At 42.0% G+C, this 25,487-nt stretch overlaps 3 protein-coding genes across 7 annotated transcripts in view; 1 reads left to right on the top strand and 2 right to left on the bottom strand.

Annotated features, from left to right (window-relative positions):
• The first annotated feature begins 1,822 nt into the window (after positions 1-1,822).
• LOC109477377 (dual specificity phosphatase 28-like) lies at positions 1,823-3,238 on the top strand. Its single transcript, XM_019778618.1, has one exon. It carries the CDS (start codon positions 1,900-1,902, stop codon positions 2,458-2,460), a length of 561 nt encoding a protein of 186 aa, XP_019634177.1. The 5' UTR covers positions 1,823-1,899; the 3' UTR covers positions 2,461-3,238.
• Positions 3,239-10,632: 7,394 nt separating this feature from the next.
• On the bottom strand, positions 10,633-13,608 carry LOC109477371 (complement C1q tumor necrosis factor-related protein 4-like). Its single transcript, XM_019778605.1, has 5 exons — positions 13,526-13,608; positions 12,501-12,556; positions 11,850-12,016; positions 11,008-11,074; positions 10,633-10,812 (listed from the first exon to the last, which is right to left on the bottom strand). Exons 1-5 carry the CDS (start codon positions 13,569-13,571, stop codon positions 10,633-10,635), a joined length of 516 nt encoding a protein of 171 aa, XP_019634164.1. The 5' UTR covers positions 13,572-13,608.
• Positions 13,609-15,253: 1,645 nt separating this feature from the next.
• The window catches only part of LOC109477858 (cytochrome P450 4V2-like), an 11,759-nt gene continuing 1,525 nt past the window's right edge, over positions 15,254-25,487 (bottom strand). The window contains exons 2-11 of one of the 5 annotated variants that reach the window (XM_019779310.1): positions 24,759-24,877; positions 21,885-21,970; positions 21,281-21,474; positions 20,751-20,820; positions 20,161-20,287; positions 19,208-19,417; positions 18,461-18,631; positions 17,888-17,954; positions 17,057-17,236; positions 15,254-16,547 (exon numbers count right to left, since the gene is read on the bottom strand). In XM_019779310.1, coding sequence (XP_019634869.1) covers positions 16,387-16,547; positions 17,057-17,236; positions 17,888-17,954; positions 18,461-18,631; positions 19,208-19,417; positions 20,161-20,287; positions 20,751-20,820; positions 21,281-21,474; positions 21,885-21,970; positions 24,759-24,877 — 1,385 coding nt within the window. In that variant the 3' untranslated portion in view covers positions 15,254-16,386. Of the gene's footprint in view, positions 16,548-17,056; positions 17,237-17,887; positions 17,955-18,460; positions 18,632-19,207; positions 19,418-20,160; positions 20,288-20,750; positions 20,821-21,280; positions 21,475-21,884; positions 21,971-22,911; positions 23,027-23,794; positions 23,914-24,304; positions 24,454-24,758; positions 24,878-25,487 lie in introns of those variants that run through there. The other 4 variants (XM_019779302.1, XM_019779320.1, XM_019779328.1 and 1 more) reach the window with 4 other exon arrangements.

Raw genomic sequence — 25,487 nt, 5'->3', positions numbered from 1 at the left:
ATTCATGACCAACTACAAACTCAACAAAGACCATTTATGAAAGAGCGATCGGATTCGTTGATTCCTTGATAAGATTCTAGACCAAATGCATCCAACCACAAAAATCTATGCAAGTATGTTCCCTTGCAAAACACTCTGAAGCAGATTTGATTTATATTTTCAAGGAACACGATGGGATTGCCACACCACGTCCCTAACATATTAGCAGACACAGCATGAAATGCTGCTGCTAAATCATCAACCAGATTAAAGGATCTGATAGAGTGAAAGCAAACAGCGGAAAATTGCATTTTGATCCCAGACAAACGTGTGAGAATTGGCCGCTCTATCTCAAGTGTGCTCTTGAGAACGATAGGCAATTATGAGGCTCTGATAAGGACCAGAACGTCGTCATGGGTGTCGTTTTCTATCTTGTAACGTCTCATGATGCCATCCATCAAATTGGGCCATCCCAAGCGGCAATCACAAACAGCCATCACAAATTGGCTATCCCTAATTGTTATCCCAAACAGGCATTCCACATCTATCCCAAACGGCCACCCCAAACTGTTATCATAAAGGGCCATCCCAATCGGAGATCCCAAAGTGTTATATCGCAAATAGCTATCCCAAATGCCATCCCAAACGGCAATCACAAACAGCCATCCCGAATTGGCTATCCCTTACTGTTATCCCAAACAGCCTTTAGGCTTAGGTGATGAAGAAAACTTCTTTGTTGCTGGATACAAATTGCACTTATAAGTGTAAAACCATATTCAAGTATTTCATAACGTTTGCTTTCAAAGAACTCTTTGAAGGTCATACGAAGCCGGCTTCAAACAGTTCAATGAAAACCGGGACCCTTTTCAGATCGAAGGCTGAGATGCGTGCATGAAGGTTAGACATCAAGGTAACGATATACACTCAAGAAACGTTACTCTAGAAACTGAATAGGTTTTGAAAACTGCCATACGTTTCAAGTAGCATCCACTATACTTTTTATCAGTTTCTGATTGAAGGTCGAGATGCGTGGATGAAGGTTAGACAACAATGTAAGTCGATACTGAAGAAAGGTTACTCAGCAAATAACTGGATTGGTTCTGGAAACCTTCAGAGGATTCATGTAGGAGCACCCACTCCTTTTTTAGTCATATGGTTTATCATGAAAGTTCATCTGTGTTGGTTTTAATCCTGTTTATAATCCTGATGAAGGCGACAGTGGTCGTTGAAAATTTGATCTCTGTGCAATTGTGTGTTGGAATAAAGTTCAACGTTTTGCTGTGATGGTTTGTTTCATGTTGTTTCTCTGTTGCTTTACAGAACAAGCCGCCATCCCCACTACGACTCATGGCCCACAAGATGGCCCACGCGAGAAAGTCCACCTCGTCCGCCGAGTCGGACTCTCCGACCGTTCCTCAGAGAACCAGCGTTCCCCGACTTTTGAGACCAGAAAGATTCACAACGAGGGACAGATGTCCAAAACAGGGTCATGCCCCAACCTCATTTTTGTACGATCGTGCGAGCCGTCTTACCCTGGGAACGACGGAAGCGGAAGTGACGTTGACGAGTTCGAGAGCTGCGACTCGAGCCCGAACCAGCTCAGCCCGCCGTCGCACCTGGTGAACGGATTGGTGAGCCCCCTGGCGATGGCCAGGGTGAACGACAGGTTCGTGTTCAACGTGGGGGCGAAATCGAACGCCGGAAACCAGGTCGCGCCGCAGCGAGGCCACCGGAAGTTGGGCCTGTCCATTTCCACAGACGGGAGCGGAAGGTTCAAGCAGCTTGAGAAGTATCGCTTAGGAAAGGAAGGCCTAACTACGCAGCAGTCTGTCAAGAAGCACAGGAAACTTAGACAAGAGACCTCCCAGTCCGAAGTTACCGGGGAAAGAAACCGTGGCCGAAGATGTCGATGACGTCCCAATGAGCCCTACGTCACCGTTACGTGACGTCAACATCACGGAAGTTCAAGATCACCTTTACATCGGTGACCTTGAAGCAGGGTACAACGAGCAGCAGCTCTGTCGTTACGCCGTGGACTGTATCCTTGACCTTTCGAACTTGACCTCTAAGGAGGTCCTTGCCCAGCAGATAAAGAGATGTCCGTGTACGTGTCCCATGTCGAGCAAACACGCACGCGCCAAGTTGAACGTCCACATCGAGGACAAGGATGACGTTGACATCGAGCCTTATTTGGAAGAAATCAACACCTTTATCGAGTCTGCGCGGAAGAAAGGAAAGCGGGTATTGGTCCACAGCGTCCACGGGAAATCTCGCGCAGCCGCAGTGGTCATTCAGTACTTGATGACGCACCAGGGTATGAGCTTGCGCGATGCGTTCCTTATGCTGAGAAAATGTCGGCCGATAGACATGGCGAGAGGGCTCTGCAAAACTTTGGAGAAACTAGAGGTTCGCCTCTTTAACTTGGCGAAACCGACAGTATCTTTACTGAACGAACCTGGTCGTATACAGGCATGGGCATAACATCGTTTATAATGTATCGCGAGAATACACGAGAGGATTCAGAATCTCGACAATTATCGCGAGACTATTAGCGAAACTCGTGTTGTCTGGTCAGCTTAAAATCCCAACTGTGACGTTCACATATGACACGTTGTGCTGTATATTTTGCCAGACACCTTGGAGTACGGACTTCAGATGACCAGAATACCCATAAAATGTTCATAATATTATTCAAATAGCAGTGATGTCAATTCTTTTGGAGTATAACGTAAGTCGATGAAGGTGTAAAAAGCTTTCTCTTAAGGAGATGTTTAAATTGCTCTCCAGAGTTATATTTCCACTAAAACAGCACCGGGAGCTTATTCCACATACAGGTATAGCACTGACCAATTTGCAGTTTGGCAAAATCGCTGAAGTTGAAAAATGAAACCAATTGTATAAATGATCATACTAAGCCTGTTGCCGACTGTGCCGAATCCCATTTTATATTGTCTTCTCTTTGAGATAATTGTCCCGATAAACTGTTTTGAATGGGAACGTCGATTCGCGATTCTTACAACTGATGGAATGGGGGTAGATAAGGATTTTCTTGTATGAGTACCCAGATCTTTCATTGCCGTGTACGTGCCAAACCACACGTAGCACCCATTATATATTTTATTGCCTATTTTTGCCAACTTGCTGAAAGACAATATCACAGAAAAAACTAACAGAGTAGCCATTAATATCACGACTCTACTCTAGAGCAACATGATGTAGAGTAGATATTCATATTCTAATGTTGCAAAAGAGACTTGACAACCCCATATTATACAACACTTTAAAACTCTTGTGTAGCTTTAGAATGTGTCCCTTTCCACCATTTGGGACATCTTTTGACACAATCTTCCTGTAGCTCTAAGGTAGTTAAGAGTAGAAATCGACCAATAGAGAGATAACATGCCAAGGGAGTTTGGTCCTGGAGAGAACAGTTTGCCGCTCCACGACCATACTCCCTTGGCATCCTATTTCTCTATCTGGCCGATTTCTACTCTTTCCAGCCGCCTCCCTAAGGCTGGTAGAGGGTATAAGGCAGTGACAGATCCTGTTCTTACCAGAGCATCAGCAGTTTTTACTGGTTATCAATCCTATCTCACCGTCTCATCCTAACGCCTCCGGTGCGGATTGCGAGCAATCGCGAAGGAATCTTGCCAATCGCTTCAAACCATTTGAAAAACTCACTCTCTCATCACTCACTGACGAATTTTCCAGGAACTCCTTCAAATCATTCCCGTCTACTTTGTCAGCCACAAGCTCTACATGACTTGACAGGTCAGCATAATCTTGATTTAACGTAAAAGTCGACAAGGTAAATAGCTCGTTTCTTGACAAACCTAATCTTCTTGTATAGAAAATTATCCTTCAGGCATACTATTGAGTGTGAATTGTTGAGTGCTTTCCAAAGTTGCAATCATGCTCTGCACATCAAGGCCTCTCTGCCCTGACAAAATGATTTTCGTGTTACCAAATTTAATGATCATAGTAAAACGTTGAACTTCATTCCAACACACAGTTTGCAGAGAGATCCAGTTTTCAGCGACCACTGTCGCTTTCATCAGGATATTGAAGGCGACAGGCTAAAATTTGATCTCTCTGTAAACTGTGTGTTGGAATAAAGTTCAACGTTTTACTATGATTACTACCAACACAGATTAGCTTTTCATGATAAATTTAAAGATTGCCGTATCGCGAAAGACTTCAACTAGTCAACTGCAGCGTCCAGTACAAAATATTTGACTCCATACAAAATGTTAATTTCATAACACCAATCTATTGATATCCATCTTCTACAAATATTTTCATGATCAATGCTCTGCATAACTCACCCAACTAGTTCCACCAACAACGTTTAAGCGTTACTAGGTTCTCCACTGGCTCACACAACTTCACCGTCCAAATTCCTTGTTCGAAATCTTTTTACAGTGACAGTTTCTTTCCCCGTACGGCCAAGCTTTAGAATTCTCTCCCTGACAAGTGTTTCCCACCAACCTACAATCTACATAGCTATGTTTCTCTCATATTTCTAGTTCAATGCCGAGAAGTGGTCGTATAGGCCTTGCATTGAACCACTTCGTTAAAAAACAGAATTCTTCCAACATTGATGAACTTTGAAGCTACACAGTCCACAACAAAACAGGACATGGATTCGAACCAGATTCCTTTTTGATGAATAGCTACCTTGTTCTGGCCCGAAGACCTGACCTGAACTATTGATTCCGCGAAATCATGAGACAAAAGACCTTCTTTAATCTCAGAAGCGTATTAGGGACATCTAAGCTTCTGAGACTTAACCCATTACGTTTTATCACCATTAAAGAGAGGAGGGGTCATCGAACAAGAGTTCGTTGCACCAAAAAACGGTCCGCACTTTTGAAAGAATGTACAACCCCACTCTAAACAGGAGAGGGGGGCTACGGGTAGATCTCTCAGGCACTTGATTTTTGGCGCTCCCAGCCCCAAGGCCAGACAACACTTAAGCTCCTATCCTTCAACATCAGGAGCTTTTTGACAAATTGGCATCATCTCGTCTTCACTTGTGTAACTTTTGGACTTCGAAAAAATGTCTTCAGTTATTTGCATATCAATCAATAGTTTGTGCTTATAAACCTTCATTTCTCCACTAGTCTCTTAGTGTGTTACTGAAGAAAGGTAGTGGATGATACCTGAAACGTCTGACCGTTTCCACATTCATATCCATTTGCTTTATCCAACAACGTTTACTATAGGTTTATTCCTCCAAAATGGCATACAATGCCTAAGTCATAATGACGTGAGTGACTTATAAACCGGCTTAAGAACCAGTGTTGCTGGGCTGCACCATATAGAATCATAGCAGTGGCGTTATAAACTGAGTTACATGCACTAGCAGACCTATCCTTTGGGCTATCTTACTTATGATCAACTGAATGCGCGCTACATACCTAGAAGAAAATAATGACAGATTCCGTGTATGCTGAATCTGCAAAATGATTTTGTGGAATCTGCAAAAGGATTTACTCTGATCGAACGTCTGTCTCTGCAAGGTATTAGTCCAGATCCAGTGATGAATCACGTAAAGGTGTTGAACAATTGGACCCTCATATTTCTGAGTAGGCGACATACGTTCTATGGCAGATTAATGACAGCAAATTGGAATACTGAACTGACGACAGTCGTAAAGTTGTCGCAAAAAAAATCCAGACCTCTTGAGACAGAAAAGCTTAGACCAAGCCTCACTAAAAACCCTACGGCAAGAATAATATTGAGACAGTGACTGCATCTAACGATTTTAAACATGTTTCATATTACCCAAAGTTGCCAATTTGCTTCACGCAACATTGTAACATGGACGTGGCAAGCGAAGGCTGTAGACGGGACAAGGATGATAGATTGTCATGATATCACCTCTGATGAAACTACTTATACAATAGAAGACATTAATACTTCATGACGTAAACTTCTCCATCTTAAATGATGCTCAAGAAAAGATTCTGTTGTGCTGTGCATCCTCTCTTGCAGCATTTTGCATTTGTCCTCTAGTTGTAGCAAGTAGCCATTTGCCTTCAGAGCTTGTACATGACATGTATAGAAACGATATTCAACAAATATTTATTGTTACTTGACTCTATTGTGCCATATGGTGCTGCATGAAGAAAATTTTGCAGCTACCCATGATATCTGAATGTTCAGGTTTAAAGCATTAAATGTTTGTCATGTTCTAAATATTCTGCTGATATTGTAGCGTTTAGTTCTTATAAGTAGAGTTTGACTTGTGGAACGAGTCTATTACTTTTTCCATAACGCTGCAAAGACATGTTATTTTACACTGCATAAAACATTTTGAGATGGTCGCTTTCCAATTCAAAATAATACAAAAGGGTCAATGACCTGAACCAGACGGCTGTGACCATGGTAACTGTTGTTGGGTTACATCAAGTTGCAATTTTAGAGCAGGAGGGATCTTGACTCCTGTCTGACCATATGTATGAATGTATGTGAGTAAGAATTAGCAGAGCAGACCATGTGCGAAGGTAAACATTATGTATTTGCTTTGCAAATGTTACCTTTCTCGCGATGTACTCCAAGGCAATAATGAACCATGTTTACTGTTTGTCCATTTTTCTTTGTCTGGTCGGTATAAAAACCAATGAGGATGTACTCTTGTCATGCTGTTGTACAAGATTGTAAGCATTTGGAAAAATAAACTATTCATATACAGAGTGTATCCATGAGGTTTTCTTCTATCTATTTATTTGTGTAGTCTCTACGAAAAAAAGCTTGGAGAAGTTCGTTTTGTTTTTGTTTGTTGGAAATTACAGTTAAAATCTGTTTCAAATATTGAGTAAAGATATTCTTTTTACACAACCAAGTCTTTTATTCAGCCATCGTTTCGGTGACCGTCTATCATAGGATGCCTAGACCTATTTTCATTTTTTTTCGCCCTGTCGCTTCATTTTTTTTTCTGAAAAAGATCCGAAAACCGACAAATTAAATTTGTGTGGCCTAAGCAAGGCACGCAATAGTAGAGCCGTCTAATGCACAAAACCATAACGTGGCAAAAAGCTGTATTCCCGTCACGCAGACTTTCCATTCTATAAAAACTGCTCCCTGCAGTTTACTCGGCAATCAGCGCCGACCTGGCCTTCCAACTAATGCTTTCTGCCGTACGGACGCATTCAGTGCTCTGATCACAGAAAGCGCTAAATGACACTAAATGGCGTTTCGATGCGACAAAGAAGCGCAGAAGCTGTGCAAATCATACAGTTTGGAAAATGTGAATTCTGACGGCGTTGACTTGCGTGGATTTTAAAAGCATACCTCAAAACTGCATGCTTACAAAAATCAGGGGCAAATCACTGACCTGTGACCTACTGGCATCATATTCCTCTTGAGGCGACAGGGCAAAATAAAATAAAAACAGGTCCAGGCATCCTATTGTAGCCCCAGATGCTACGATAGGAGCCATGAAGTCAACACAAAAGGCTGGGTTGATATTTAAACAATGAATTTTGAACTTTTAATCAAACCACTGCATTGATAGATAGAAAATATGTAAAAAGTAGGAAAATATGAGCAGTTTTGAGTTGATTCAGAAACAGATTTTTTTTTTGGCAAATCAGATAAAAATAAAGAGGCGAATCCGAGAACCAACAAATTAAATTGGTGTGGCCTGAAGGACGTAAACATCACTCAATTAGATCTAGAAGTATATTCAATAAAAGTTTTGTATACAAAATGGAGTGTTGCGATTTCTACATCTATACGACAAGCATTACGATCCTCCGCCCCAAATTTGTTAGGGGATTATTTCCACTAGAAAACATTCCCAGCATCCCCATTCAGATCACGCTCTCAGAGGGAATATCCAGTACGTGAAAAACAAGACTCGCACGCGAGGGCACGAACATCACCTGAAGGCAGTAAAAAGGTCTGCCCTCATCACCTTTGATTCTATAAGTAAAGGTGGTGCATCACTTATAGGATTCCTGTATTCAAATCTATAGAAGCAACGTTCTCAGTGTGCTGCTAATATATGGAAAGTAATACTTGAAAGAGACGTCCCATATACAACAGAAACTGAATGTCTTTCGAAATGTCGGTGGACAAACCATGAAGGCTTTTTACACTCCCCACATATCTTGGTTTGTTGTGCTCATACTAAACTATTTTGTTACCTTCAATGCTCATTTACTACTCTTTATATAATAATGCAAAATAAAACAAATAAATGTTTTCGCTTTCGGCTCAGGCCGAAGAGTTGACTGTTACTTTCTGTATGTCTTTTAAAGTTAAATAAAGGTTGGGAAAAAAAGAAAAAGAAATGCTTAGAACTTCCTAATCTCCAACAGCACTGTGACCCTACACCTACATGTAAAGACAGGTATTTAAACAGTGGAAGAGAAATTATACAAGCTACATGGGGATGTTCAGGTCACACTTACAGACTATAGTTTAGTAAGGCCGGCTACGTTTCACAGTAAATTCGCTGGGACCGACCACTACTTGCGTTTAGTTCTATCCTCCACCAGGCCTTCCTATGGGAATACGGATCGTAGATGTCGGCAAAAAAGAGAGTAAAATTGGCCAAGGGAGTCCGGCCGCGGGGAGGTAGTTTCTTTCCCTGTGCGGCCAGTCAAACCTACAAGGCGGCCAAACTCCCCTGGCAAATATTCTCCTATATATAGCCAGCGTAGTTAGTCTGGTAGAGACTAGCTACACCTGGCAAAGGAACGCGACGGTCTACCGTATCACTGCTCTGAGCACACAATCGCCATGTGCCGACAGAAAGTAGTCCCTAACTTTCTACCTGCATTTAATACAACTTTCATGTATGAACTATCCAAAGTTTCCTATTCATTTTCACATTCTATCTAATGTAGTGTGTTCCCACTATGGAATTAGAAAGATTAAAGACCCAAATTCTTAGACAATTATTTCCCGCCAAACGGCACTACTGCGGATGAATATGTAGCGTTGTCTGAGAAAGCGTCGACCGTTTGTAAACTCCAGGCATTTGAGCTGGCGTGATTGTGGTGTGCGATCGGTAGTGCCGTTGTTTTGTCTGCTTGATTTTCCTGAAAAAAGGTCTTTCGTACTTTTCCCGCTTTCTTGTCGTTGCAGCACAATGTCATTCTATGTTCGTGCCAAATTGTTGTGGCGCTAGTTAAGTGCTGGTAGAGAGGAAGACTTAGTAAGTCACTTAGTGTGTATTTTCTATGCCTCATATGATCATGCACATTCTCCGGAACATCAACTGGCACACTAAGCTAGTATATAGAGCAATGTGGTGCTCTTTATTTGCATCCTACGTTTGACCCTTTTTAGCGTAGGACTTCATGCTGCGTCTACAATTTCTAATAATACGGTTATCAGTCCAGACCAATAACATTGACGCTAACAGGCCGTTTAAATATTTTAAGTCAGAGATGGCTGGCGATAGAGCAAAGAACAACGCATCACTTTTATTCATTTCATTTTTTTTCATTTAACATGGAAGAACATCTAGCTTACTCGGGGTGTGGTAGTCAGGGTCATTTTCTCAGCTGTCCAGCCTCTTGGAAACCCAAACTTCAGGGACTGTGCCTGGTACAGTGGAGGCTGGTTCAGCTTAGTTTGCTGGATGTTAAAGCCACAATTTGTTTTTTGTATGATTTAATTTGGATGCGAATTTGCTTGTATTATGCAACATAAATACGCTTATATATTTAGCATTGGATCATATAACTATATAGTATTACCTTTATTAATATAATTACTTGAGTGTATAGCAGAGTTCAACTGTTTATTTTGTTTCCCAACGACTTCTCATTTGACATTTGGCGTTGTAGTGCATACAGTCTTTCACTGTTCAACTTAAGGTGCTGAATGTGCATGGTTTATATGAATCCTTTTATTGCATGTTCATTCCCCGGGGGATAGATGTACAATGTATACTAGAAAGACGTTACAGCAATAATAAAAGGCTAACATCAGGTGTAAGGTATAAAATGCTAAAGTAGTGTCGATCCAAGTTCTAATGGCTTCTTCTCTCTTTTTAAAAATCATCTGTGGGTGCAAATAAAACTAAGATTTACTTTTCATTAAAAAAACACTTGCTGTCTCCAACAGAAATAAGCACAGAAGGCCAGTAGTAAAGTTGCAGTTTACTTAATAATGGTGCTCAGTGTGCATGGATTATAAATTATCATCTCTGGGTGCAAATGAAACTTAAATTTACAGAAAAAAATCCTGTTTCATAAACCTGCTGTCCCCAACGGTGCCGAGTGTGCATGGGTACCCGAGTTAGGCCATCTTTATTTAACTATATGGATGACAGCCGGGCGTGCATGAATTTTCGGCCGTTTCCAAAAAAAAATTCAACCATACGTACAAAATTCGTACAAAACAGTCGTACGAAATGAGCAAATATATACCTTTAGTTGCAAAAAATATAGGAAAACGATACCATTGTCGTAGAATGCCAAAATCAAACGAAAAAGACGAAAATGTAAAGAAATGAATTTGAACAGTAGATTATTTGCTATACCATACTCTGTCATTTGTTCAACCTTCATAACCACGTAGATTTCATAATGAATAAAACTTTTGTTTTTGCCAAATTATTTTTATTCGCACGCTCGCATCAGTTTTGGGGTTCCCAGAGGATGTCATCCTTATAATAAAATCACCATGGCCTTAGTCGGGGTACAACAGAACGCCGGTGAATGTGGCGAAGCGGTTCTCGTTGCTATGCAACGCGTAGTATCCAGGCGACCCGATGGCCAGCCACACCCTGTCCCCTCTGCGCAGGTGCAGTACGGCTGTGCTGGAGCCGCTGCCATGGTTACCCTGGACACGCCCCGCCCACAACGCCGTCTGAAACACAATACGGAAATACGTTTATTGTATATCATAGTGATAGTACATATATAAATATACATCCTTCACTACTCTTCCTGGAGTCTTACATTACATACATGTAGCATACACATACACATCTTAAATAAGATATACATACGTGTAGCATACATATAACATAAAAAATTATGAGATACGCAATTTTGGGATTACCTGAAACTGTCCGTTCTTCAGAAGCTTGATGTAGGCAGAGTGATGCTTCTGCGCCAGAGCTGTAAAACTAAACAAACAAAAAATCAATAATAATACGCCAAAAAACAGTTACTCAAGCAACTTGATATTATTTTGGAAACGGTCAGACGTCAATACTAGTATACCTTTTCTTACTACCGTCATTGAAGTGCAACGACGATATTGTTTGGAGATCAATGTTTGAATAAGTGCATCTGTCACCCTTGATTTTGAAGTTTTCCGACCGCCTTAGCTATAGGCTACACAAATTTAATTTCCTGTTTCTCAGATCTGAAAATGACACTAGATTGGACTCTCAACATGAAAACACTCTGTCGACATGAAAAGACAGAGTCTAAGAGGATAGTTTGTACCTGGGTGCACACAGTTTCAGGCATGTTTTTGCTCCAGTTTTCTGTGTTTGTGATAGCCTGGGTACCATCCTACTTGTATGCCGGGGCTCCCACACTCGCTTCCCTAAGAAGTACTTGTTAGGGAAGCGAGTGTGGGAGCCCCGGCAAACAAGTAGGATGGTACCCAGGCTATCTTTGTGACGCCCTCTTTCAGAATTTTGCAGTAAAGCAGCAAATTGATGTCGCTTTACCTGAACATGTAGACGCCAGGCACCTTGCACGTGATGAACCTTACCTGAACATGTAGACGCCAGGCACCTTGCACGTGATGAACCTTACCTGAACATGTAGACGCCAGGCACCTTGCACGTGATGAACCTTACCTGAACATGTAGACGCCAGGCACCTTGCACGTGATGAACCTTACCTGAACATGTAGACGCCAGGCACCTTGCACGTGATGACCCTTACCTGAACATGTAGACGCCAGGCACCTTGCACGTGAAGACAGAGGGGTTCTTTAGGCCCGAGAAGCTGCCTCCTACGTCAGTGATGACGTGGTCATACGTCACGATCAGGTCGTCATTGTAGCCGGTGATTCTGCCTTCGTCGGTCGAGCGAGTCAGCGTGAAGGCAACCTGGAGAGTTCAGGCGTCATTTTCATTTTTTGGATCACATCATCATGCTGTTGTCTTTAAATAGAAACCTAGAACAAAGTTCAAGCGTGCTATGTGAAAAACATGAGGCGTAACTTTTGAGTATTCCTATCGATTAATGGGTTGGGCTTAGTAGCAGGAGAACGTTTTTTTTTTTCGTTTTTAAAGTGATCGCTGAAGTGAATAAAGTCATGAACCTTTAACACAAAGGCCAGATGAAAATTTCCAGATCTGGTTTTATTATCACATTATTTGGGCCAGTAAATAAGAAACTCCCTTTTTCACATCAAGTAGATGTGATGTTTGACTCATTGTTGTACTTCCTTATCGAGGTATGTTCTTACAGTATTTGTAGTTGCCACTCGACATTGAAAAATTGCGTCAAAACTGCACTTTAACATCAAGATTCCACGTCTTTTTCTAGTTATTTTCTAACAATTTTGCGTCTTCAAATCGGACGACTCACCTTCTCCTGCGTACAACTGCAGCCTGTCGAGCAGCGGACTGTTCCAACTGCTGCAGCTGGAAAATGAAGATGTCACTCTATCAATTATCAGAAGGTGGTCTTAATGGCTTCTGCCCAACTTTAAAAACAGAGACGATATGTTACTCTCTACATGTTTGTTTTTATTCTCTGGTCGAGTGGTTGTATCATGAAGGTAGTACTGGAAGTGGAACAATTCCCCCTGATTATCGCTGATCTCAAGTGTTTATGGTGCCTGTAAAGCTCTTCAGAAGCAGCATAATAGCCCTCCACCCATTGTGCATGTATGTGAGCTCTCTTTCAAACTCCATAGCAACGATGGAAGACGATACGTTCTGCGTTACCCCTAAAGTTGTTTCGTTGCCTAAATCAATAGGCCGAGCATGTCTATTTTGGACGGCCATATCGTTTGAATGGATGTTGTTCACATAAAGTTTGAAAGAGGTACAATTATTTAATTTTTTTTCTTTGTCTCGGGCTAATGGCCCATATTACAAACAATATCCACAATGCACATTATTATTTACAAACACCTCCACAAGTTGTGCATGACTGCCAGTGAAAGAGTTCAGAAGTTCATGTTATTCAGCTGAACGATTGCTATTTTCAGTCACCCAAGTATGCTTTTATCTGGATCGTAGGAGGCCAATGACAATATCCCAGTTGAAAAACCTTAGTACCTGTATACAGTCAAGCAGTCTACATATGATAAATATAAAATCTATACCAACCCTGTAGCTCCAGGCCCAGCTTGGTGCAGCAAATGCGTCGAAGGTATTTACAGTGTACATCTTCAACTAGCTCAGTAGATGAAATAAATGCTCAGTTGCACAAATTGGCCTGGGTAATGTCTCTATTCCAACGATAGTCTTGACTATCATAACATCAGGAGCAACCTGAAACTTAACAGTTATGCCTAGCGAGGTAAAGTGAATATTAATGCCACCAGCATTGTCTTTAGTAATGACTAAGGATTTACTATTATTGAGAAAGAAATTACTACATACCCAAAACAGCACATACGAGCACAGTTCGGAGCGTCCAGGGTGCCATTTGGAGGCTCTCAGAACACAACACCAGCTTCAGTATCTGTATAGTCTGTATATAAACCGCCCTTCGGTGCAACACGCCAGCTTCAGTATCTGTATAGCCGGTATAACTGCCCTTCGGTGTAACACACCAGCTTCTGTATGTATCCGTATAGCCGGTATAACCACCCTTCGGCGCAACACACCAGATTCTGTATCCGTCCGTATAGCCGGTATAACCACCCTTCGGCGCAACACACCAGCTTCTGTATCCGTGTAGCCTGTATAACCGCCCTTCGGCGCAACACACCAGCTTCTGTATGTATCTGTATAGCCGGTATAACCGTCCTTCGGCGCAACACACCAGCTTCTGTATGTATCCGTATAGCGCTAGCCGGTATAACCGCCCTTCGGCGCAACACACCAGATTTTAAGTAGGGTTGAACTTTACACTCGTGTCACAAGGCCAGACGGTTCTGACAACTATTGCTGAGTGATGTTGCGGTCATGTAAGTCAACCTCTTTGTTCTGTATGGCAGATTTACAGCGAGTTGGGCGTGTCTGGTGATCCCAGCCCTAAAAACATCGACACTAAGTGGGGCGGTGCTATGCAACGTACGAGCAGTATGGTTCATGTACTTAACAAAACGTGATTTCTTATCATTTGGCGTCATTATGGTACATCGTAAAGTGGATGGTTGAGAGGTATAATCGGCTTTATAGGTTTGCTCTCAACCTAATTTCTGAACGATTTGCTACTCTTATCTCAGTAATTGTCTTTTTGAAAACTCAAGAAAGAGTTTGAGTTACAAAATCTGAGTTACAAAATGAGGGAAATAAACTTTGGAATACGAGTGTTGCTTCAGACATTTGTCCAATTTTCAATGTATCTATACATAGAATTGTGAAACGTTAAAACTATGACTCTATGAACGTGGCTACGTATTGAAATTTCCAGCATTAGGCAACCTCAAGAAATCTAACAGCTGGCTATCCCAGGGCCGCAAACTAGGACTTCTCAGCACTATCAGTCGTCAATGTCACAAGCGAAGCTTTTTTTTAATTGTTATATTTGTCTTCAGAAGTTACCGCGAAAAGAGATTCTAAATCACTCTCAAATGCAAAGTGTCAAGTGTAATGAAGTGTTCAATGCCCGTTTGCAAGTGTGATGGTCCCCACGTCCGTGGGTAACATGAACTTGGCATTTGATTGACGAGTACAGTTGACGTTAAGTGGGCCGCAATACGACACGTTAAGTATGCTACCAGTCAAAATGTCAAACCACCCTGCTTTTAGTTGGAGTGTGTGTCAACAAGCACAGAGCTTAGCTGGCTGGCCGGTGCGTTACACCGAAGGCTGCGAGGGTTACGATGTTACGAGGGTAAAAGAAAGTCCTGTGGGGCCTGCCGTATCCAGACTGTGCTACTATCTAAGCTAGTTCTATTCCTGAGTTGGTTTGGATTAGTTTCATGCAGGTTTTGGATAGTTTCGGCGTATAAAAAAAATTACAAAGACCCTACTTCCCAGGCACGGTTCGGGATGGATACGGATGGACTATCTAGAAGTGTCCTCAGTGTGAGTGGTTCAAACTTTACCACCAATCATATACAGCCTGTATACTTACGTTACTCAATACTATTTAATATAATATGCGAAACAAACAACTAGTTGTATTAAGACTGAATTTATTCACCATGGAGCTACAATCACACTGACTGTTACTGAGTGTAGTGCTGTAACAAGAAAAGTACTGGTCAGTTCATATTTTGCCTTACAGTAGCCAGACAATCAAACCTTTTTATTTTCCACCCAATTGTACCCAGCTACATGTTATTTTCTAAAGCACTTTAAAGAGTGACTGAATGTTCATTGTAATAATACAATGCAGAACAATGAAAATACATCAACATATTAATAGCATTTAAAGCAATTTGCCAAAGCAAGCTTTTTTGTTGCTACTTGATTGTAATAATTATGAGCCTTTTTTAAGTCCTTTCTTCACAGCCAGACCACATTATCATCATACTGGGTGCTTTAAGATTTACATGATTGTAGATTACTAGCCATACTTGTGCTGTGGCTGTCAACACCCAAGCAGCAACTACTAGTATACAATTATTTACATCCACTTGATTTTTAAACACTGTCAACATCACTTCTAGCTTTCACATTCAATAATGTAACATTTCCATAATGTTACTGGCACATAATTTTGAACATGATGATACACCATGTTTTTCATGTGCTTTTACATTCACCAAGGCAAAAAGAAAATAATTCTAACTAAAGATCAAAACAAAGCCAAAAAAAATCCATCCAAACTGAAAGAGCCATTCCAATCTTTCTGCAACCATTCGCTGATGGTACTATTATATGATCGCTTTCTGTATGTGAATATCAAAGAATATTTAGATCAAGTAGTAGTGTAAGTTGATTCATCTATGGTTTTGTATGTAGGTCAATTTTGTTGTACCCACGATTCTGTCTGTATGTTTACATGTAGCGAAGGATCTTACTAAAGTCAATGTAGCATGAAAGTTCATCTGTGCTGGTACAAATCATTATGAAATAAAGACTAAGCTTTAACTTCCAACACTTAGATACAGAATTGGGACTTACCCCAAATTTTCGGTTGACTCCATCAACCTTGTTCACGGAATGGACCCATCTACTCTTGGAACTTGATCTAAGTCCCAATTCTGTATCTAAGTGTTGGAAGTTAAAGCTTAGTCTTTATTTCATAATGAAAGTCAATGTACTTTTGTTATGTCAACAAAGTTTCATATTTGACCACAGCATTTCTGCTGAACTTTGGTCCTTGACCTTCGACCCTTCACCCCTCACTCCCTGCGGAAGAGTTTGACCCTGACCCCGCTCTCGGGTCGCAGGATGAGCTCGCCCAGCGGTTTGAGGTCGTCGCGCTGCTGCATGGTCTGTATGCGGAACCGGCGGAAAATGGACGCCAGGATGGTCTTCTCTTCCATCAGGGCAAACCTCTGGCCTGGAACAGAAGGTACAAAAACTTTATGATGGCATCTCAATTGTACATTGTTATGATCAGGAACAATACCTGTACAGGCTGCGGCAGAGTGCTCGACTCGGAAGCAAGAGGTCCCTGGCTAGACTCCTGACATGTCACTGATCTTGTGCCCTTGGGAAAGGCACTTTACACAACTTTCCCCACAACTGAAGTGAAAATGAGTATTGTCTGTCCAGTATTCATTTCTATGTGCGGGACAAAATACCAGCAACAGCTGCCTCTGTTCCGCGTGTATTGCACTGTTGCAATTTCAATAAATCAAAATTAAATGGCAACCTGGTTCATTATTATGATGATGATTATGATGTTATGACGGTGATTATGACGGTGGTCAAAATAATGCTTAGGAAGTATGGCAGAAACAGAGTTACAGTTCTAAAGGGAAAATTCAAGGCAAAAAACTTGTACAGTATGTTGGGTGGAGAAAGCAAACTCTTAAAATTGGATCACTTCTTGTCTAATTTCCTCACCGATGCAGTTGCGAGATCCAGCTGAGAAGGGTATGTAGGCGTAGGGGTGGCGTCCGGCTGCGTTCTCGGGGAAGAACCGCTCCGGGTCAAACTTCTCGGGGTCTGGCCAGTGGTTGGGGTCACGGTGCACGTTGTAGGTGGGGACGATGGCGGTCACTCCCTTCGGTACTTCGTAGCCACCTGGGAGCACAGAAATATGTAAGTTTTTTTTCTATCATGAAGTTCATCTGTGTTGGTAGTTACATGTTCACAGTTAAAACTTTAGATCCAGCACAAAGAAGTTCTCTCACCGAGAGCTTACGACCCAGTGTTGACGTCACACATCAAAGAAGCCACGTGACAAGCCAGAGTGACTGGTCAAAAGCTCTCGGTGAGAGAACTTTGTTGTGTTGGATCAAAAGTTTTAACTTTAAACATGTAACTACCAACACAGATGAACTTTCATGATAGTAAAGTTTCTTTTCCCTGAAATTGAGTCAAAACACCACATGCAAATGCAGGTTACATTGGCATACTGACAGTACTGGTGCCAAAATCCTTTGCATTGTTGATATTAGGGTCCTTGAACACAGCATATAAGTGTTAAGGCTACATTGTACAATGTATAGTTACAGCTAGCTGTTCCAAAATGTTGGACTAAAAGGCAAAGAATGGTGGAGGTAAAACTTGTCCGGTTCTCGTTATTCTCATGTTACTTGTAAAAAAAAAAGTATAACACACTTTGAGCTCATTGTGTGTTATCAAGATACATTGTGTGTTATCTTAGTACCAACAGTACAGTGATGATGAATGATTGTTCTAAAGATCCGAGGAAACAAGTTTGCAACATACCGATGACACAGTCCTCAGACAGGGTCCTGGCAAAGAACGGCACAGATGGGTACAGGCGCAGCGCTTCCTGGGGTCACAGAAATAGTATTTAATTTTATCATCATGTTCAAGACGAATTAAAGAAATAAACGTTTAAAGCTGGGCTGAACAGTATTAGCCTCCTTCGCAGTCTTGTTGGGCGTCGGCGTTATTTTTTCTCTGAGCGACGCGAGTAATATGCCGCCGCGAGGGAAGATTTGCTGCCGAGGGAGTTTTTGCCACGGAGAGAAGGTTTCGCGTGAATACTGTTGTATGCAGAACAGTGCCGTGGCTATCTAGTTCTATGCCAGAATTGGTTTGGATCAGGTACAGTCAGGATACAGGTATGGTTCTTTTCAATCATCTGTGAATTATTTAGTTTTGTGACTAGTATTTTCTATAGGAGAAACTGTTGTTGTGATTGTGTGAAAAGATAAACAAAGCATGTCAGACGCATGATCTTTTATTTTTGTTTTCAAATGAAGATGACTTGAATTAACATTCTTCCAAGGTTTAAGAAAAAAGCTTGACCTTGATGGGTTCTAAATGACTGACCTTGATGCAACACTCCAGGTACTTCATTTCACGAAGGTCGTCCATGGTGGGCTTCTGGTCAGGGTCACTCAGAACCCGGTCCATTTCGTCGTGAACCTTCTTCTGCACATCAGGATGGGAGCCGATCAGGAAAACTGCCCAGTTGGCAGCCGCGGCCGTGGTGTCATGGCCCTGGGATAGACACAAAGGAAATGTAGAATTTGTTAAAACTTGCTTTAAAAGTTGAAAACATAAACCTGCTAAAGTGCCATGCTGGAATAGACTTCTTGCTATGTTGAAAAGCTAAAAAGCTTGACAATTTGCTATGTTTTCACCATAAAACGCCTGGAAACAAAGAAGAGAAGTGGCGTAGTTTTATAGAGAAGAAAGAGAGTGCCTCGAACATTAAACTGACTCCCATACAGAAGTGTTATTATTAGAGAAAGCCTTCATGACTTGATCCCATCACTACTTTCTATAGCCTATGTAATTGACTCTATTTTAGTGGCTATAATAATTATTATCACTACAGAGAAGAAGAAAGAGATGGAAATGGATAGGACGTGTGTTGAGAAAAGACCTGAATGACATAACAAGAACAGCACTACACTGGACACCTGAAAGGAAAAGAAAGCAAGGGCGACCTAAGATCACCTGGCGTAGAACAGTTGCAAAAGAACTGAAGAGCTTCAGCCATTAGGGACTGGCATTAAGGGCAGGAAGTAAGTAAGTAAATAAGAGTCTGAGAAGAAAAGGAGTAAAACATACCTCGAACATGAAAGTGTCCACTTCTTCCTGAATGTCCTCGTTGCTGAGTTTGGTCTCCCCGACGGACGCGTAAAGCAGCATGTCCAGGAAAGCCAAACGCTTCCTCCCCCCGATCGCAATGGGCTTGTCCGGGTCCTCCACAATGTCGAGGTCGTCCTGTGATTGGCTCTCCAGCTGCTTCTGAAACTGCTCGCTGCGCTCCTTGATGACCTTGAGGGGGGAAGGTCAAATATATCTATAAACACTGGAATCTGCTTCCAGAACCCTGCTTTATCCAGAACTACACTCAGACACAGTTCTGGAAAGTCTGAACATTTCTATTCTAGAACACTCACTGATTTATCCATAACCGTGCTTTATCCAGAACCCTGCTTTATCCAGAACTATGCTCAGACACGGTTCTGAAAAGTCTAAACATTTCTAGAACACTCACTGATTTGTCCATAACCGTGCTTTATCCAGAACCATGCTTTATCCAAAACTACTCTCAGACACGGTTCAGGATTTCCAGAATCCTGCTTAATCCAGAACCATGTTTTATCCAGAACTTGTAACTTTATCCAGAAACACACTCAGACATGGTTAAACAATTCTTATAACCATAACTGTTACAGAGTTGAGACTCTTTTTACACAACCAAGTGTTTTATTCACAGCCGACATTTTGATGACCGTCTGTCACCTTCCTCAGGGCAATTCTGACTGGTTCACATTGTACGTAAATATTGTACATTTGGGAATGCATCTGTAGCAGCGATACCTGTGCTGCAGTGCAATGTGAACCAGTCAAAACTGCCCTGAGGATTCTGACAGTTACTGAAATGTCAGCTGTGAATTAAACACTAGTCTTGGTTGTGTAAAAAGAGTGTCTTTACTCTGAGTAACTTACCAACCTGATGAAACTTAATTCACAGACATAACTGTTACAGTAAGTTATTTTGAACTTGAGCCTACCGAGCGAGTGAAGTCGTGAAGTATCTGTAGAGTTTCCTCGAACTCCCGACCGGGCCCGAGGCTCTTGTAGATGGGGTCAGACCAGTACCAGGGAGACTTCTGACGCACCTGGATCAAGTCACTGATCCTGGGGGATCGACAACGAAATCTGGAGCAGGGATCTCAAGGAAACTTGCAATGGGATCTCCAGAAATCTGGGATCAGAATCTCAGACATGAAGAATGGTATACATGTACTAAAAAGGTATCATTTGCAAAGCAAATGCATATTAATGTTTAACTAGGCGTACGGTCTGAGTTGTTAATTCTTAACTCAAACACAGTCATACATATGGTGACAGGAGTCTAAATCCCTCCGCCTATAAAATTGCAACATGATGTAACCCAACACCAGTTACCATGGTGACAGACGTCTGGTTCAGGTCATTGACCCCTTATTTGTTTGGAGAAGAAGAGGAAGAAGAAACAGCAAAAACAGCAAAAAGGCAACAAACTGGTTTGTGCATGTGTCTACATGTGAGTGCATATGTGTGCATCTCTGTTTGGCAGTCTTCTGAGAATATTTCCACAAAATGGAGTTAATTGCCTTACCTGTAGATGGCCCTGACATAATCGGAGTCTGTGTTCTCCTGGGCATTGAGGGATTTGCCCATAGCAGTACCTGTGGAGGACAAGGGAGTTTCCCTATTTAGAAACTAACAATCACATAGCTGCACTTCAAAAGAAAGCTCACTCAAACATTCATGCACTCACTCACTCATGCACTCACTCAATCACACACCCACTCACTCATTCCATCACTCACACACTCAATCACTCACCTAATCACTCGCACTCTCTCTCACTCAACCACTCACACCCACTCACTCACTCAATCACTCACACACTCACTGTCACTCACTCACTCATTCACTCACTCACATGATCCCTCACTCACTCACTCACCACAGATGATGTCCAGAGCACACAACGTGATGAAGGGGAAGATGTCATACTCCTCCCCGGTGTCAGCCACCTCCTGCAGCTTCCGTACACTCACTCACTCACTCACTCACTCACTCACTCACTCTCTCTCTCTTTCTCTCTCTTTCACTCACTCACTCGCTCACTAACTCACTCACCACAGATGATGTCCAGAGCACACAGAGTGATGAAGGGGAAGATGTCAAACTCCTCCCCAGTGTCAGCCACCTCCTCCAGCTTACGTACCATCACCTCTGACTGGTCATGGAACTCGTGGAGAAAGTCGTTCAGGATCTTGAAGTGGAAAGTCGGCGTGATGAGACGACGGCGCGTCTTCCACTTGTCTCCAGCACTGAGGAAGAAAAAGATCCAGTTTTAGCTTACTGAAGAGCCACTCTTTTGAAAGTTATACGGAGAACACTCAGGGTTGGGCATAGGGGCTCCCTAGATGTAACCCTACACTGTCTTTCAACCAGTGTAGGGGTCTTTTTTTTCAAGAGTGAGAGTAAAAACTACAGTGATATGTGACCATAATTGTGCGCCTTCTGTATCTAGAACTGCGCCTACCTACAATGTGGTCCTTTGCCTGAATGGGTTAGGGTTAGGACCAGGCATAGTTTTGGATAGTCTCTGTAGTCGCAGCATGCAAGCAAATCTCAAAAATCATGCTACACTGTACATATTAAATATATCGACCAGACTTTTTCTTAGAAGGGAATACGTAATAATATTTGTGTGGCTTTTAAGACAGACTGACAATACCTGGTTAAGAGTCCGGTTCCGAGCCATGGGTGGAGGAACTCGTACACAAACGACTTCTCTATGTGTTTGGAGGAACTGAAGAGCACCTGGTGGACAAATACAAGAACATGAAGTAAGTTTACATACTTCACATATATGTAGTAAGGTTTGCAAAAGGAAAGAAATGCAGTCTTATATGTACAGAGCTGAGCTCTAGAAATGCTAACATTACGCTAAAATGGATGTACTTTGTGACAGAATAAACTAATGACAAAAGCAAGCGCTCTTAACTGACTTACATTCCAAATAATATGTGCTTAACATTAGCAAAGCTAAATTGTAAGGCATTGAAAGGTAAGGTATTGAAATGTTAAAAGCAATCAACATGGCAAAGAATTGAAGAGTAATAATCAATTGTGCAGGCAGATCAGAAGAGGAACTGATGACAAGCAAAAGCAAGAGAATGGAATATAAAATAATTATCTCTGAAGAGGCATGCAGAGCAAATGCAAAAAAAATTCTTATATATATTATAATTTGTACAGGCATGTTAATAATTTCATATGTTGATAGTTGAACTTTTGATTTGAAATAAAAGGGAATTTGGCTGAAGAGCTGATCATGTGACTGGCATCTTCAGTTACCATGGTAACATAGTCTCCGGGCTCTCTAATCATTTTTTGTCTATTTTTTTTTCTTTGAAGTGTTGAAAAGTCCAACAACCACTATTACACAGGGCATGATTATGACACATACTAATCCATTTTTAGGGACTGATGACAAAATACTTTGGCTTTGGTCCGACTTTGTATTTCAAAAGTACTGACTGCAACTAGTGATGTTAGAAAGGGTAGAACGTTGTCTTTGAGGCGAAAGAGTCACAAAGCAGCATGGTAACTGGGGTGAAGTCTGCCATCTCTAGCTAAATAGTTAGGGTGCTGGGGACTAGTGGAAGCACAACGTTGTGAACAGCATTTTGGACAGTTTTGTTTCGAGTGTGATGCATGTAAAAAGTGTTGAAAACAGGACTTGGCCACACTCCATGTACCTCTAGTGTTTCGCCGTGAAGCAGACCTATGAAGGCCCTTGGTCCGATCCACCAGCGAAACATGGGAGCACTGACATACGTCTTTCCCCACCCCGAAAGTTGAGCAAAAAAGTCTGCAAAAAACAGGCGATAGTCTTAGCAAGTAACTCCGTTGCTATTGCATTACACCGAAACACTGTGTTGCAGCCTGAGGTCTGTAAAAAAATCTGGCTGTACAAAACGACAGAAAAAGTTAAGATGATGAATAAAGGGAAGGAAACAGTCAATAGACAAGACAAAGTAGGGTTTTGTCATGTAGTCTTCAGAACTGGACAGGAAAATGCTGTCAAGCAGTTTGGGTCTTGTTAAATTTTATACCTATAAGGTTTGAGGCTGAAGGAAGCCTATGGTAGCATTAGGTCCAATCCAAAGACGAAACAGTGGGGCATTGTCGTTCATGTAAGCCTGAGCCCAGTTCGTGAGCTGGGAGAAAAAAGCTGCAAAACAAAAAAAAAGGGAAAATTTCAGGCAAAGCAGGGCATTGTTGAAAAAAATTCTGGTCCTTTTTTTAACGTGAACAGTTGCTGGCACACTGAAAATTGTGCCGCCTTTAATTATAGCAGACCAACTTCCAGCCCCTTTTGAGCCAAATCTACAAAAATTGTGTCCACTCAAGGGGGCTGCAGTTCTGGCTAGAACTGATAGGTGTCCTCGGGTGCATGTAGAGGTGACCTGAGAAGCTGCAGCAGGTCAGCATGAGGACTTGTTACCATGGTAACTGGGGGAAATGGCCACCTTCTTTGCATGATCAACGTTAACTCTCATGGCTGAAGCAATGACTGTTTAATGTGGCAGCAATGATGTTGTATCCATGCGGAACCGTGATTTGTCCATTTGGTGTTACCTCTGATGTCTCTGGGTGGTGTAGCCCGACTACCGGCAAAGGACCCAACCACAGACGAACTAGCCGTTCTTCCTGAAAACCTAGTCGAAGCATTTCCTCAGTCAGCTGCCGAAAAAAGTCTGCAAGTGCGATAAAAACCAGGAAATCCTTTCTTTCAAAGATGGAAACCACACTATGGGTTAAGTGTTGGGAAGAAAATGTACAAGTTGTTATGATATGCAGGTGTGGAAATGATTTGGCGCTGGTCTGGAAGAGTTTTTGTGGTGTTCTCTTGCCACTCCGGGCCTTCGTACCTCCAACCAAAGATCATGACAATGAAAAAGAAACAGCTCGAATTTACTGGCAAAAAACATTCCTGAAAATCAGTAGTTGCCATGGTAACTGAAGAAAAGAGGGGAAAGATCGTTCTTCATTTCACACGATCAGCTTTTGCCTTTGGACAGACAAGAACTTTAAAGAAGTGCAGTACTGCGAGCTGTGGTTAGGTGGCGCTGCTACACTGCTCATTACCTCGACAGTCTCGGGGCGATTCAGCCCGAGAACGGGCACCGGTCCCAACCAGACCCGCACCAGCACAAACTCTTTGAACAACTTGTGCCCTACCACACAAATCTGCTCAAAAAAATCTGTGAACACAAACATGTTTGGGTGGATTTAGGTTTCGGATTTCTTTAAGATTTTTTTTTTGGGGGAACTTTGTTGTTGCCAAGTAGCATTCCTTGAAGTACTCAGTCAGACTTCTAGACTTTGCAGCTTTGCTCCTTTAGGATAAAGAAAAAAATGAATAAGCTGACTCGACTGCATGATTTGTGCATAATAATGTGCAGATGATGTAAAAAAAAGTACAGCAGAAAAGGGGAGGTTTGATCACAAAGTTCTGATTTTGCTCAATTTTCAGACGACTTTCCTGAAAAGAAGAAAAGCGGGTACAGTCAGTGTTGCTAGGTTACTGTTGCTAGGTTACCTCCGCAGTTTCGGGGCTGCAGGTGATGGCGACCGGCGTCACGCCAAGCCAGAGTCGCGTGAGGGGAGAAACTCGCTGCCAGGGAGCGATTATCACGTACGACGCCTGGTGAAAGAAATCTGTCCCACAAGAGGATGTAATTTCACTAAATAGTTTCATCAGGATTCAAACCAATTCAATACGGTATACAGAATGTTGGTGTTTGGTTACTGGACTTTTCAGAAGTATGATGCAACATGTCAAAAAAAACAAATGGCACCCTACATGATAGACCCTTATACATTAACAAGGTAGCCGCCATGAAGTCAGCATACAAACTGCCAGGCTGGTTTATAATTTAGACAATGAATTTACTTTAGTACTCAAGATTTTATTCCAGGGGGATCACACTAAATCAGTGGTGCAAATGTAAAACGTGTCTGGCACAAATATATTTTGACAAATTTGAGCCCTATACAGTATACTACATACAGTATACTGTACATTGCAAGATCTCAGTATATTAGGCTTTGACCTCAGATCAAATTGCTGACTGAACTCCCAGCTGGTCACTTGTACTATGTCCTACTTGGGACAACCTTTGTCCCAGAGATGAGGTCATCACAGGACAAGTGACCAGCACATGACTGTTAGACATCACTGGGATAGAAACACTTTATATACCAGTATATGCCTATGGCCTGCCAGCAGCCTGACTTGTAGCCTCCTGTTCAGGCGTTCCGGGATGGG

The sequence above is a fragment of the Branchiostoma belcheri genome, unplaced genomic scaffold (assembly GCF_001625305.1).
Source record: "Branchiostoma belcheri isolate BF01 breed outbred unplaced genomic scaffold, Haploidv18h27 scaffold105, whole genome shotgun sequence".
Lineage (NCBI taxonomy): Eukaryota > Metazoa > Chordata > Leptocardii > Amphioxiformes > Branchiostomatidae > Branchiostoma > Branchiostoma belcheri.
This window is presented reverse-complemented; position numbering and strand designations above follow the sequence as displayed.